The following is a 13936-nucleotide window of genomic DNA, read 5'->3' on the forward strand; positions in this document are numbered from 1 at the left end:
ATGATTGTTTTTTATTAAATTAGAAATGTTCTTAAAAAGAAAAAACATACTGGAAGCGGTCTATGCTATACCGGATTCGGAAGAAAAGCGTACTGCAATTACTAACTACATTGCAACATATGCTGGAAATATTGATGAAGAATGTAAGGAACATATTTCAATCTTCTATCGAGAGTTCTTGCGTCGATGGAACAACGCAAAACGGATGAAGGAACGCTTCTTAAAAGCAAACGCTGAATGGCTCGAAGATTTTCTTGTGCTTTCTGGACCTAGCTCATCAACATCAGAGGAAGGTAGAAATAAAGGTGGTCGTCCTTCAAAGGAGTTTGACGATAACTGCAACCGAGTCAAGCGTCGCAAAACTGAAGATTTGCGGCGAACATGTAGCTCTAGTAGGTTCATTTTACTCCACCATCATTATATTAATATTTGAAGATATCTATTTCATACTTTTCATAGGTGAGTTGCGGTTTGCTACGGAAGTCGTTTTGCGGTCTGAAGGTCAGAGGGACATTGCAAACATTCTGAAGACTGGTGTCACTTCACAAACGTTGTCTGATGAACAAGCATTAGCTATTTTTATCGATGCAAAGTTATCAAAGCGTAGCTATAATATCGTGAGAGAACCAGCGAAAAACATCTACCCATCGTATGACAAAATCACTGCCGCTAAAAAGAAGTGTTATCCTTCGAACCAATATTTCAATTCTTCAGAAGTACATTACGAAATTGAATTGCAAGAGCTTCTGAACCACACTACATCAAGATTAATCAATCTTGTAGAGTCAGACTATATGAATTGGAGTCATAAAGATTTACGTCTTATCCTAAAATGGGGAATGGATGGTACAACTTTAACTGAGTACAATCAAAAATTTGAAAAAGCTGGTAGCTCAGACGCTAATGTTATCTTGACATCTCTTGTTCCATTGAAATTGGTTGAAGGGGTAAATGTAATTTGGGAAAACTGTTATCCATCGTCAACCCGATACTTTCGACCAGTTTCAATACAATTAGCTAAGGAAACTAGTGACACAACCCGTCAAGAATATGATCGGATGAATACCGAAATCGCAAAGTTGCACCCGTTTGTTTTAACAATTAACGACACAGAATTCAGTGTCACATTCGAGCTTATCATGAGTATGGTAGATGGTAAAACCATCAATGCCGTAACACACACAACATCCGCCCAAAGATGCTACTTGTGTAAATCAACGTCAGCGGAATTCAACGAAATTGACAAAATGTTGAAAAAGCCTGTTACTCAATTCTTAGATCTGGGTCTAAGCAGTCTACATTGCTGGATAAGATGTTTTGAGTGCCTGTTGCATATCGCTTATCGGCTCAGTTTCTGCAAATGGGTGAAAACTTCTCATATCGAACAATTCAACCGTGCCAAAAAGCGCATACAAGATGAATTCTTCAATAGACTGGGTTTACACATCGACAAACCGCGTTCAGGATTTGGCACCAGCAACAATGGTAATACGGCTAGACGATTCTTCGCCAATGCACAAGTATCTTCGGAGATTACAGGAATTGATTTGGATTTGATACTGCGATTTCGGACTTTACTAACAGCGATTTCTAGTGGTGAGAGCATTGATGTTTCAAAATTCAAGTCATACGCGACGGAAACAGCTCACCACTACGTAAAACTGTATAGTTGGTATCACATGCCAACAACAGTTCATAAATTACTGATTCATGGAAGTGAAATTATCGACCAATCTTCAATTCCAATCGGTATGCTCTCTGAAGAGGCCCAAGAAAGCATGAACAAGGAGATTCGTCGAATGCGTGAAAGCCATTCTTGGAAAGGATCCCGTGAACGGACAATAATTGACATCTTTCATTGATTGTTGGTTGCATCAGATCCAGTTGTATCCAGTTTCCGACACAACAAGCCGAAACCGAAAAGTGATTTCCCAAAGGAAGTGCAAGATTTGTTGATCTTTGATGAAGATGACGATTAAGTAGTAAGGATAATGCTAGTGTTATAAAAGACTAAGAGTGAAAGTAGTATTTTTAAGACACCATTATTTTTCTTAATAAAATTAGCTTAACTGAAACCAAAATGAACCACTTTTGAAAAAAAAATCGATAAAAAACATATAAACTGAATGGATACCCTTCCCAATCCTTTTGTAACATGTCTATTTACTTCTGAATTTCTAATCACCATGGTCCTCCATACCGGTCATTTTATATTAACTCTCGTATGTCCAAATTTTTTATTTGATTCTATATAATTTCTTTCGATAGGCCTTCATGAAAATATGAACAATTGACATATTTTTTTTGATCTAGATCAATTCGGCTGGTCTAGAGCAGTTTTCGTAAAAAAAGATTTGTTTTTTTTTAATTTCTTGCATACTATAGCACAGGTTTTCACCAAATTTTGCCAGTTGCGTCTAGAATTAATGAGCGAATTCTGGTAAATTAAAATTTACTTTTTACAGACAAAATCTGAAAAATAATAATTTTTCAGAAAATCATCGAATATTTGTTTTCATCATAACTTAGCAGAAAGGTTTTGCATCGGATTATCTTGAAATGTTCATGGAAATGATAGATAAACAATGTATCTTTCTAACCATGTGCACACCATTTGGTAGAAAATTCAATATGTTTGGTCCCAGCAGTTTAAGCGTACCTTGCCAAAAAGCAGGCTTGGGTGTTACAGGGTTAAAATATGTTTTTAACCCCTTGGGGCAACTAGGGGCAAGTCGGGATGCATAAATTCAAAAAGTTGAGGAAATTTCCTATAGAATGTATATCATGTGACCTTTTCGGACTGTTTCAGAAGATTGTACAGTACGAATTTGCAAAAAAAATAAGGTTTCATCATACCACTAACCATACATTATCAACATTTTCCATAGTTTAGAGTAATCTAAACGGATGGGTTTGAATGGAACAATAAGTTTATCCATCAAACTTCAAAATGAAACTTGTTGTGCTCAAATCGGTTTAAAATTGGAAGAGTAACAGCCATTTGAAGTGAGCCTTAAAAATGTAGTTTTTGAACCAAAAATCATTAAAATTTGTTGACACCGCAGCCTTCAAAGTGCTGTCAAAATTCAAAATAACATCCAATAGTCATGAAACTTTGCGACAACGTTATTCAAAGTGTAAGAAAGCTTGGAAAATTATAAAATACTCAAAATAACAAAAAAAAAATTTTGGGTTTCGTCCGGCCTCCGGCCACTGTGAGACGTCGCGAAGAGACGCTTGTTGAACTTATTCAATCAATTTCTAGAGCACAACATTGTTCCGGATGACTGGAGGCAAGTAAGAGTTATCGCCAATCGAAAACCCGGTAATCCCGCGATGGATTATAACTCATACCGTCCAATCGCGATGCTGTCCTGTATACGGAAATTGTTGGAGAAAATGATTCAATTTTCGACAAATGGGTCGAGTCGAATGGTTTACTTTCAGATAGGCAATTTGGATTTCGGAGAGGCAACTGTCTTGCGTTGCTTTCAACTGAAATTCAACTGGCCTATGCGCAAAAACAGCAAATGGGTTCAGTTTTCTTGGACATTAAGGGGGCTTTTGATTCTGTTTGTATCGATGTCCTTTCGGATAAACTCTACGATAGTGGGCTTTCACCAATTATGAACAACTATTTGAGCAACTTGTTGTCTGAGAAATATATGAGCTTCTCTCATGGAAACTCGACAACTTCACGAATTAGTTACATGGGTCTCCCCAGGGTTCATGTTTAAGCCCCCTTCTTTATAATTTTTATGTAAAAGTCATTGATGGTTGTCTTGATGAAAATTGCTCGCTAAGGCAATCTGCAGATGATGGCGTTGTTTCCGTCACCGGGCCAAATGCACCGGACCTGCAAGGACCATTGCAAGATACCTTAGACAATTTGTCTACTTGGGCTATGAAGCTAGATATCGAATTCTCTCCGGAGAAAACTGAGCTGGTTGTTTTTTCTAGGAAGCATCATCCTGCACAGTTACAGCTTCAACTAAAGGGTAGAACAATCACTCAAAGTATATCTTTCAAGTATTTAGGCGTCTGGTTCGATTCCAAAAGCACGTGGGGAAAACATATTGCGTATGTCAAACAAAAATGCCAACAAAGAATCATTTTTTTTCGTACAATTACTGGAACTTGGTGGGGCGCACACCCGGAAGATCTGATCAGGTTGTATCGAACAACCATCTTGTCGGTTCTAGAGTACGGTAGCTTCTGCTTTCAATCCGCGGCGAAAACACATATCTTGAAGCTGCAACGGGTTCAATACCGTTGCCACCGAATCGCGCTTGGCTGTATGCACGCGACGCATACGATGAGCCTCGAAGTACTCGCGGGTGTTCTCCCACTGACAGATCGTTTCGCGGAACTATCCTTCCGGTTTCTTATCCGTTGTGAAGTAATGAACCCATTGGTAATAGAAAACTTAGAGAAGCTGCTCGACAGAAATCATCAAACAAGATTCATGAGTCTCTATTACGAGTACATGACGCTGGAGATTGGCCCTCCTTCATTCAATTCCTCTCGTGTTTGCCTCCAAGACTTTTATAGTTCCTCTGTAAATTTTGATCTGACCATGTTGCAAGAAATCCGTGAAATACCAGATCACCATCGGTCGATGGTTGTTCCCTTAATTTTTGTAAACAAGTACCACCATGTCAGTAACAATAAAAGTATTTTCGCAGATGGATCAACTATAAACGCTTCCACTGGATTTGGAGTATTCAACGAATTTCATAGCGCCTCATATCAACTGCAAAAACCCTGTTCCGTATACGTTGCGGAACTAGCAGCCATATTCTACGCAGTAGAGCAAATTGCCTCACTACCATCTGATTATTTTATTTTTACTGATAGCCTTAGCTCGTTGGAGGCTATTCGATCAATGAGGCCGATGAAGCACTCCTCGTATTTCCTGAGCGAAATCCGAGCTAAATTGAGTACTGTATCTAATTGCTCCTATACTATCACCTTAGTTTGGGTCCCATCTCATTGCTCAATTCCGGGTAATGAGAAAGCGGACTCGCTAGCTAAGGTGGGCGCTATGGAAGGCGATATTTTTGATCGACAAATCGCCTTTGCGGAATTTTTGTCAGCACGTCCTCACCAACTGGCAACAAAAATGGAATGAGAGTGATCTGGGAAGATGGTTGCATTCTATTCTCCCACAGGTATCGAACAAGCCATGGTGACTTTATACGTGTCATGTCAAGGCTCATGTCTAATCACTACTCGTTAGACTCGCATTTCTTCCGAATCGGGCTCGCAGGCAGCAATTTGTGCGCTTGTGGTAGTGGCTATCACGATATCGACCACGTGCTTTGGTCATGCACCCTCCATTGTGTTGCTGGATCCGAGTTATCCGCATACCTCAGGGCCCGAGGAAAACAACCTTTACGGCCCGTTAGAGACATCTTGGCGAGCCGAGATCTCGATTATTTTAATTTAATTTATGTTTTTTTAAAACGGATCGATCTGAGAATTTAGAAGTTTGTGACAACTTGTGTTCTCTCAAGCTGCTAGGTCTCCATCGGTGTACCCCCATGAATCGCTTAATTCTAGATCAAGAGCACATTGCTCTCCAAACCTTGTGTTCTCAATCCCTACCCTGCCATCCATTTGTTACCCCTAACCTCGAGATAGCCGCGAGTAATCGGCCCCCGCTTTATTAACGTTAGTTTTAAGTAATTTTGTAACTCAAACGATGGATATCGGCTTCGCAAAGCTACGGCAAATGAGCTTGGAAAAATAAACGCATTAAAAAAAACATTTATATACAACTATTTATTTTCAAAATTATTGGAGGTGGCACTCTTGCCCCACCTTAAATGTAATAGCTTTTCTTTCTCTTTTTATATTATTAACTTGTATGATTTATTGTTTCAAGTTTTTAATGTCCCTGAGCGGTGGGCCCCCTAGTTTTAGCCCACCATCGCCCTACCGTTAATACGGCACTAGAGATCTCCAAGAAATCCAAGAACTCCAAGAAATTCTCATAAATTACGAAATCCCCCAGCTCATCAAGAGCTGCAAAACCTTTTAAAACTCTGGAAGTTCAGCATTAGATTGCACGCATTGCGGCAAAGTGACAGCTAAATCTATTGTCAAACTGTTAAATTTACGTCAACGCAACGCAAACGGATCTAATGTGGGTGGCCCTTTAGAGTTTTTAGAAACATCGTAGAATTCTGATAGTACAAAGACTTTTTAAACTTCCAAACTCCAGAACCTGTGAAACTTTTGAAACATTGAAAATAGCGAGAATTACAGATCAACTCCAGGATCTTTGAACTATGTTAAACAAAAACAGGCGGTCAATAATATAATGAAAATCTCTTATTATAAGCATAGATATTGATTATAGAATTATAAAAGGTAGGCGGCCTGCATCAATCGACAATAATTCTAAAAATAATTCGATTGTCACTAAATCTAATATTAAATATTTGATCGATATTTCACCCTCCAACTATAAGCAGGGCAGCTTTATGGCATCAATTTGCCAGAGTGGCAGTAATAAATGTAATCATTTCTGCAAAGGCGCTTCATTACTAATTTTTACGGATTTTATTTTTAATTTTCAGTCAATGGGTAGCTCAAAACGTTACCGATGCATGCGTTTTAAAACATAAACAGCAACACAACATGAGTCATTAAAATTCCCGTCTGTCGCCTCATTATTGCGGTGTCGAGTGAACACCTGATTGTAATTTCCTACCCCATCCGGACCGTTCTACCGGCCTCTTTATCTATACATATATATCGAAAAACAACAGCACAGCATATAATCAGTCTTACATAATTTTCCAAATGGGACACCATCCAGCTCCAAAGCAAAACCATGTTTTGCGATTTACATGCCAAAATAAAGACCACCTTGACCTACCTTGTAATTATCGAACCCCGTGAGGTGTTCCTTGGTGAGATATCCACTAGCCATGATGGTCGATTATGTCTACAACTTCCGTACACCGGACAATCCAGCTTCCCAGCGATCACGTTCCCAGTGCGCTCTCTATAGTCCCCCTTTAATGCTAAGGGTTTTTAAACTTTTGTCACTTCCGTTCCGTCGAGCGACGACAGGCGCAGTCGGGTAAGACGCAGAAACGCGCGTGGGCGACGGAGGGCAGGTTGACTGACGACAGGAATGGAAGGGAAAAAGGATTCCGCAGAATGCGAACGCCGGGGCCGAGGTCGGTCCCTTCTCACTCTACCAACCTGCACTGCACTAGTCTTCTTTTCGCGAATGAATAGAACATCTGTCGGGTGACCGGTAACGTTCACTTGTCGCACTTGATGTTAATTGAATTATTGGAGAACATACTACCACTTTTCACACAATAGTAGTTATTTGAATTATTATCACGGGAGAAAAACGTTCAATCGCACGCACGCAAATCCGCACCGCAGCAGAGCATACAATCGTTGGGATTTTTCCTGGCTTTTGCTGCCAACTGACAGTTTCGTTATTTTTATGGTGTGCGTGGTGCAGCGTTCACCAGGGTGACCAGACTGTGGTCGCCCTTTAAACCGGTGCAGCTACACCGCAAAAAAAACGAAAAACGGTCATTCAAAAATATTACAAAACGAATATAGATTAAATTTTATGCATTTTATGGTTTTTCAAAATTTATACATTGGTTCGATTAAAATTTTCGTCAAAATTATACTAAGTCCGAATAACAGAGTGGAATTCGATCAGTGTTTACTAAAATGACAGGAATAAGAACATCTGGATTTCCTTCGGAGCTTCGTGCTGGTGAAGGGCTTTGTCCCAGCGGATTTCTACTGAGCCTGTAATCTGCTGGGCAGCATCGAAATTGTAAGTATTTTTTTTTTAATATTATTAATAAAAAAAATAAACTAATGAAAAAAGCTTCCTGAGACAATTTTTATTTTCATTTGAAAACAATAATATTTACCATGAATAAAATAAAGAAGCGAAAAATACATTCTCTTGAATAAACCGTATCTATGCATTGTAAGCAGGGTTGCTTCCACTCACTTGCTATAAAAAAATATTATTCGTAATTATGCAATCATTAGATGCAATAATGCCATGTTGTACTTGTAAGTAACAAGAAGAGATAGTAAAGTATGTGCTTGACTCATAAAACCTGTCAATTTCGCTTTGAGAGCGTCACAATTAGCGATCTTATGATTCGTGAGCGTTCACTCAGAGTGAGCGCTCACGAGTCGTAAAATCGCTGATTGTGACGCACTGAAAGCAATATTGACAGATTTTATGTGTCAAACATATATTTCATGACCTCTTCTTGTAACTTATTAGTACTAATTAGCATTATACTATAGCATGATTTCATAATTCCGAAAAACATTTTTTTATAGCAAGTGAGTGGAAGTAACCCTGATTGTAAGTATGTTTCGATTTTATACTACGGCACGCATAAACCATTTTTATACTAAGTTTGCATTCTCTCCCTTTATACCGACCTTTGCGTCGGTACGGAGAGTTGCTATTTAGCGTAACTTTTATACTATTTAGATTTCAATATTTTTTGAGTGGACAATAGAGATTAGTGACGTTTAACGCACGCACACTAGCGTGCAATTATTATGAGAGTACATGACAATTATCTCGAATGTCAACACTTTTATTTGGAAAGTATTTATTTGATCCTACAAAATAAGCAGATTTTTACATTAAACACGAAATGCTTTGGATTTTAAATTTAAAAAGTTTGGACGAGAGGAGCACCTTTTAAAATTAAATTATGACCAAGCTCTTGATGTGAATGTTACTAAACATTTGCAGGGAAAGCTATGAACTCTCTATCAAAAAGAACTAATGCGTACTCTTATTTTAAACAACGTTTTTTTTAAATCTGCAAATGTTTTTTTTTTGTGTGCATGACAGATGCGTATTTCGACTACAATGTGCAGTCTCCTTATTAGAGAATTGTATAGATTTTTCTCCTTTAGTTTACTTAAATCTTCGGTTTTTATTAGTTAGGTAGGTTCCGATTCAACACATTGTAGTTTCATTTTCATACCTGTGATCTTGACTTTATCGCCTAGGAGCGGATAACATTTTTTGATGTTTTATTTATTACATGCAATATAAATTATTGCATTTACAATAAATCGTATTGATCACACCGATAAAATATCCATAAAATTTATTGTTTCCAGACTGGGATCAATGGTAAATTGAGAAATCAACAACAGAACAAGGGGGTTGTTATTTAAGTGACGAACCAGCCACTGACTGAAAGTCACTCTAATAAAGAAGGGGTTGTTATATATCTTAACCATACAAAAATCAATTGTTCCAGAACAAACTTAAACCATTTCTCATTAATGTTATGGTTTTTCTATTTTTGAAAATTCATACTATATGCGACGTATCGTAGATCTATTGCAATAACAATATTTCAAATTTACTTGCATAGCAGCGCCGGTGGTGTAGTGGTAAGCGTGATTACCTCTCACCCCAGCAGGCCTGGGTTCAATCCCAGTCGTCACCGCTGTAGGAAAGTGATGCTGTGTAATCATAATAATATAAATAATAATAAAATATGAATTAGCAACTAAAAGTAAACTTACTGTTTAATCACATCTGTTTGTGTCCTCCGAAAATTGGGTGATTACGATTGGTTGACGGCTTAATCAGTAGCAAAGCAAATACTATAAGAGCAAGCATTATCATTTTCCCGTCATTCAATTGACGGACGGCGAGGAGAGCACATCTCCATAAAAGCAGCAGCGGTGCCCCACTCGGGCTCATTCAATTGACGGACGGCGAGGAGAGCACATCTCCCTAAAAGCAGCAGTGCCCCACCCGGGTTCATTCAATCGGTAGGCAGCAACCGCTTTGGCCAGCTGAGGGTTTTTCTGAGTTTACCTCACTGCGATCTGCAATCCCCATTCAGCGAACTCCCAGTATACCCAGACGGTGCCACAATCGTGGCGGATCTGCTCGGCGGACGGAGAGGAAAGCAGCAGCCGTGGCCGACGAACAGTGAGCGATACGCTTCGGCCAGCTGAGGGTTTCCTTGAGTTTACCTCACGGCCCCAAAGCGATCTGGAATCACAACCCAGTGGTCATCCGGACAGTACTGGGCGGCGGGACACCCAGTAAGGCTCCCTCAGACTTGAGACATCCCACACCTGACACCATGGAGCAACACCATTTTGTGAAGGCACCCGACAGGCCCGCTGAAAATCACGACAACCGCCAGGATGTTCTGAGACATAAGGGAAGTAAAGCCGTTGGTCCCCGGTTCATGAGTTGATGGGTCGATAGGTAGGGTTCAGGTGTGGTAGCTGCCGTTCTGGCGTCGGTAGCATTGGTGCTCACCACGGAAAAAAAATCAAGGAAGAAAAAAATACTTGCTACTAATACTAATACATACCATAAGACCGATTGTTGGCAATAGATTTTGTTGTGAATGTATATTTGAATGTAATTGTATGGTTATTTTTTTTCCGGGCTGCTGGCTACTGCCGGAATATAGGATCACATCCCATTTTTAAATTTATTTACTAGTAAATTGGGTTGCTTAACTTCGAAAAATATACAGATTTTTATACATCATCTGATAGAGCTGCGTTTTTTTAGCACAAAGATATTTTTATCAATCCCGTAGATATTCATCTCGATTTTTAAATCAATATTTTAATTTTTGATCGATGACACTAAATCTATTCGTTGACAGCCCGCTCCCATACAAAGTCCCACCGAGGGGTGCTAAGATCGTGATTTTTGCTAATGTAATCGAACTTATAACGTGATGAACTAGCCTACGGCTACACATCCCGGTAATAAAGAAAAAAAATGTACATATTTAAAATAGTTTTAGTGTACCAATATTGATGAAATTTTGAATTTTGGTTCCATTTTTAATGCAGATAACGAATATGTATTAACCTCAATACCCCTAAACAACCCAATTGCTTTTTGACGTAATTACCTTCCGATCAAAATATTTTTCGATGTTACTTAAGTCACCCGATTTCTATGGAGATGCCGTTTGTTTTAAGTAACAGCGCAGAGAAACTCGTGAAAAATGTACGTTCGTCGTTTTGCTTTCTCATTATTAAAGTGAATAAATCGAACTGTTTGTTGATAAGAAGATTTGGTGGTCCTAAAATGTTGAATGGGCTGCAGGTAAGGAGATGTGATTGATAATTTTCCCGAATATCCTTGTAAATACACTTTGCTTAAGTAAAATTAGGGGGCCACCAAACGACGTGTAATAACTTTTGACTAAAAAACGATTAGCATGAAAGCTAGCGATCTGCTTTGTATGATTAAAACCCTGCTTTGTATGATTAAAACCCTGCTTTATATGTTGAACATTGCTATCACTATGAGATTATATGTGTTTAATTCCGAATAACTTTTCGGTCATCAAAACAAAACTTTATTTTTCTGGGATCGGTACGAATGTTACTTTAGACATAATGAAAATTTCCCTAATAAACAAATACCATAAACGAACTGTAAAACTGATGGGTAAACTATCCCAAAAATGGTTTGGATGATACCCCAAACACGTCGTTAAGATCTCTTTTATGGTTATTTTTTATTAGGGTTGCTCTTTAAATGTAATATAGCCATCCAGCCTATTGTATAGCTGCTCCATGTTCACTGCTTCACTTCTAAAAACTCACTTCCGAAAAATCACCTTTTCACAATTTCATATTGTCTGTTGCAGTGGTGACTGGATTTTTGGGAATATTTTAATATTTATTAATATATTTAATATTTATTTCACGCATAGAAAGCTATTGAGTTTAACACATTTGGAAACAAAAGAAGGTGTACCATTTGAATTTAAACACGTCTCAAAATCATTTTCAATCTAATTCATACTTGGAAAACCATATAATTGTTCACAAATAAGTAATTTAGAATTGTTTGCAAAATTGCAAGTATTTTGCAAAATTATTTTAACACGTGTTTCGAGTAGAATGCAATGAGAGTGTAAGATCTTGAAATCAAAACAACAACAAAAACCAAAACAGACACTTTGTTGTTGTTTTGATTCCGAACAAAAATGTGTCACTTTGACAACTCTATCTTTCATACGCATGGCCCGCACTTATTTCATCCCCGCACTTTCAAAGTGTGGAGTCCAGTAAGTTGCAAAATGCGCAATCACATTTAGAATTTTTTACAGAAATCTGTAAAATTTTACCGAAATCTGAACAGCTGAACGTTCGGTTAACAGTTTTGCAGATTTCCTGTAATTTTTCACAAATATCTGCGAATTTTTCACAGATATCTGTAAATAATTACACACGGAGAGAAAACTATGGTAAAAACAACCATATTTTAGGTTGCTTCAACCAAATTTCCATGTCGAAAATTGCACAAACATATCTTTAGTTTACCCTGACAAACTTTGATGTTTGAAATAAACTAAAATGTGAGGTTGTTTATTGTTTCTGTTTCCAACCTAAATTCAACAAACATTTGTTTTAAATAACCATAATGTTGGTTGTTTGATTTTGACAGCTGATAAAACATAGGTAAATTCAAACAAATCATATAGTTAATTCCAAACAAAGTTTAGTTCAATGCCAATTAACTCGTTGGTTGAAATAAACAACGAAATGCTACAAGTAACCAACGATCTCGTTTGATACAACCAAAATTTTTTTTATTACCCCTGTATTTTAGTGTTTTCTTTCATATATCTAGACTGCCGATGTAAGCAAAACAGTCGTATTCCATAGATCATGGACAGTTGAAGATTTTACTGGGATTTATTTTATTAATTAAGGCCTGTTTAGAGATCGAAGCGAAGCGAAAATCTCATACAAAATACTACATTTTTCACCTGCGTGAAAAACGCAATTGGCAAATATTTCGCTTCGCTTTGAACTGTAAACAGATACGATCCAGCGAAATCTTATTTTGTGGATCGTATCTTTTTCGCTTACGTTCATTTTTTTTCGCGCATGCAGCGCTAGCAAAAAGAGCAGCAGGTAAGCGAAAAGTTGACGTTTCGAGAAAGAGCGTATCTGTCAGATTTTCACTTCACCGGAGGTGTAAACTGACCGATTTCGTTTCACACTGCAAAAAAAGGAAACTGGAAAATGTTCCACAAAAAATTTTTTCACAACCTTTTTCGCTAGCGAAATTTTATGATTTTTCGCGTGCTTCAATTTTCGTTTCGCGTCGATCTGTATACTAGGCTTTAGACATGAGATATTCCTTGGCAAATACAATAATGTTTTTATCAAATACATTTCTGTTTCTGTTCTAAGTTTTGTAATAGCTACTTTTACGTAATCCGGATGTAAAAAGATAACTCGCAAGATAAAAGTTTTACCATCATGCTGCAGCAGCCTCCTAGATCAGTAGCAAGTCATTCAAATCGTCTTTTGTAAATGGTTTTCTTCTCGAACAGTGGGCTACCTTTACCGAAAACATATTTTCTTGCCTTGAGCGAGGGGGACGACTCTATCTACGATGCAAAAAAGATTGTGTTTTGCTGTGGCTAGCTGCGCGCACGCTGAGTAGATAAAAAGAAGATTGATGACGATTCTGGAGATTTCCTGCAAAAAGATGATGACCGATGCAAGTAGATGTGAAAAATGAGAGAAGATTTTTCGGAGATTGATTCGCTAGTGTGAGATTTGTTGAGCATCTAAACTTGAGATTTAGATGTGTCGCCCCCCTCGGCCTTGAGGTAGATTATTTAGGCGAGTATTCACTAATTTCACTGAAAATTAAACACATTACCTTGTATAAATGCGACTTGCGATTGAAAACGATTTAGATGCAGCCAGCAAACATACAATTTCAAGCAAAACAAATCGAAGATAAAAGCAAACGAGCGATGACATCAGAAGTGACAAACTAATATGTTGGTTCGTTTCCAAATATCTTTTAGGTTGGTATTTACCCAACTTAAAATTTAGTTTGTTTATACCTAACATCTACGTTGATTCAAACTAAGAT

At 37.9% G+C, this 13936-nt stretch overlaps 1 protein-coding gene across 1 annotated transcript in view; it reads right to left on the reverse strand.

Moving 5' to 3' along the window:
• Positions 1-7419, reverse strand: part of LOC135710372 (ethanolaminephosphotransferase 1) — a 33401-nt gene extending 25982 nt beyond the window's left edge. The window contains exon 1 of the mRNA XM_065232930.1: positions 6887-7419. Coding sequence (XP_065089002.1) covers positions 6887-6940 — 54 coding nt within the window. The 5' untranslated portion in view covers positions 6941-7419. The remainder of the gene's footprint in view (positions 1-6886) is intronic.
• Between the last annotated feature and the right edge of the window lie 6517 nt (positions 7420-13936).

The sequence above is a fragment of the Ochlerotatus camptorhynchus genome, unplaced genomic scaffold (assembly GCF_037179485.1).
Source record: "Ochlerotatus camptorhynchus isolate MF236.1 unplaced genomic scaffold, CSIRO-AGI_Acam_v1.1 ptg000379l, whole genome shotgun sequence".
NCBI classification, from domain to species: Eukaryota; Metazoa; Arthropoda; class Insecta; order Diptera; family Culicidae; genus Ochlerotatus; species Ochlerotatus camptorhynchus.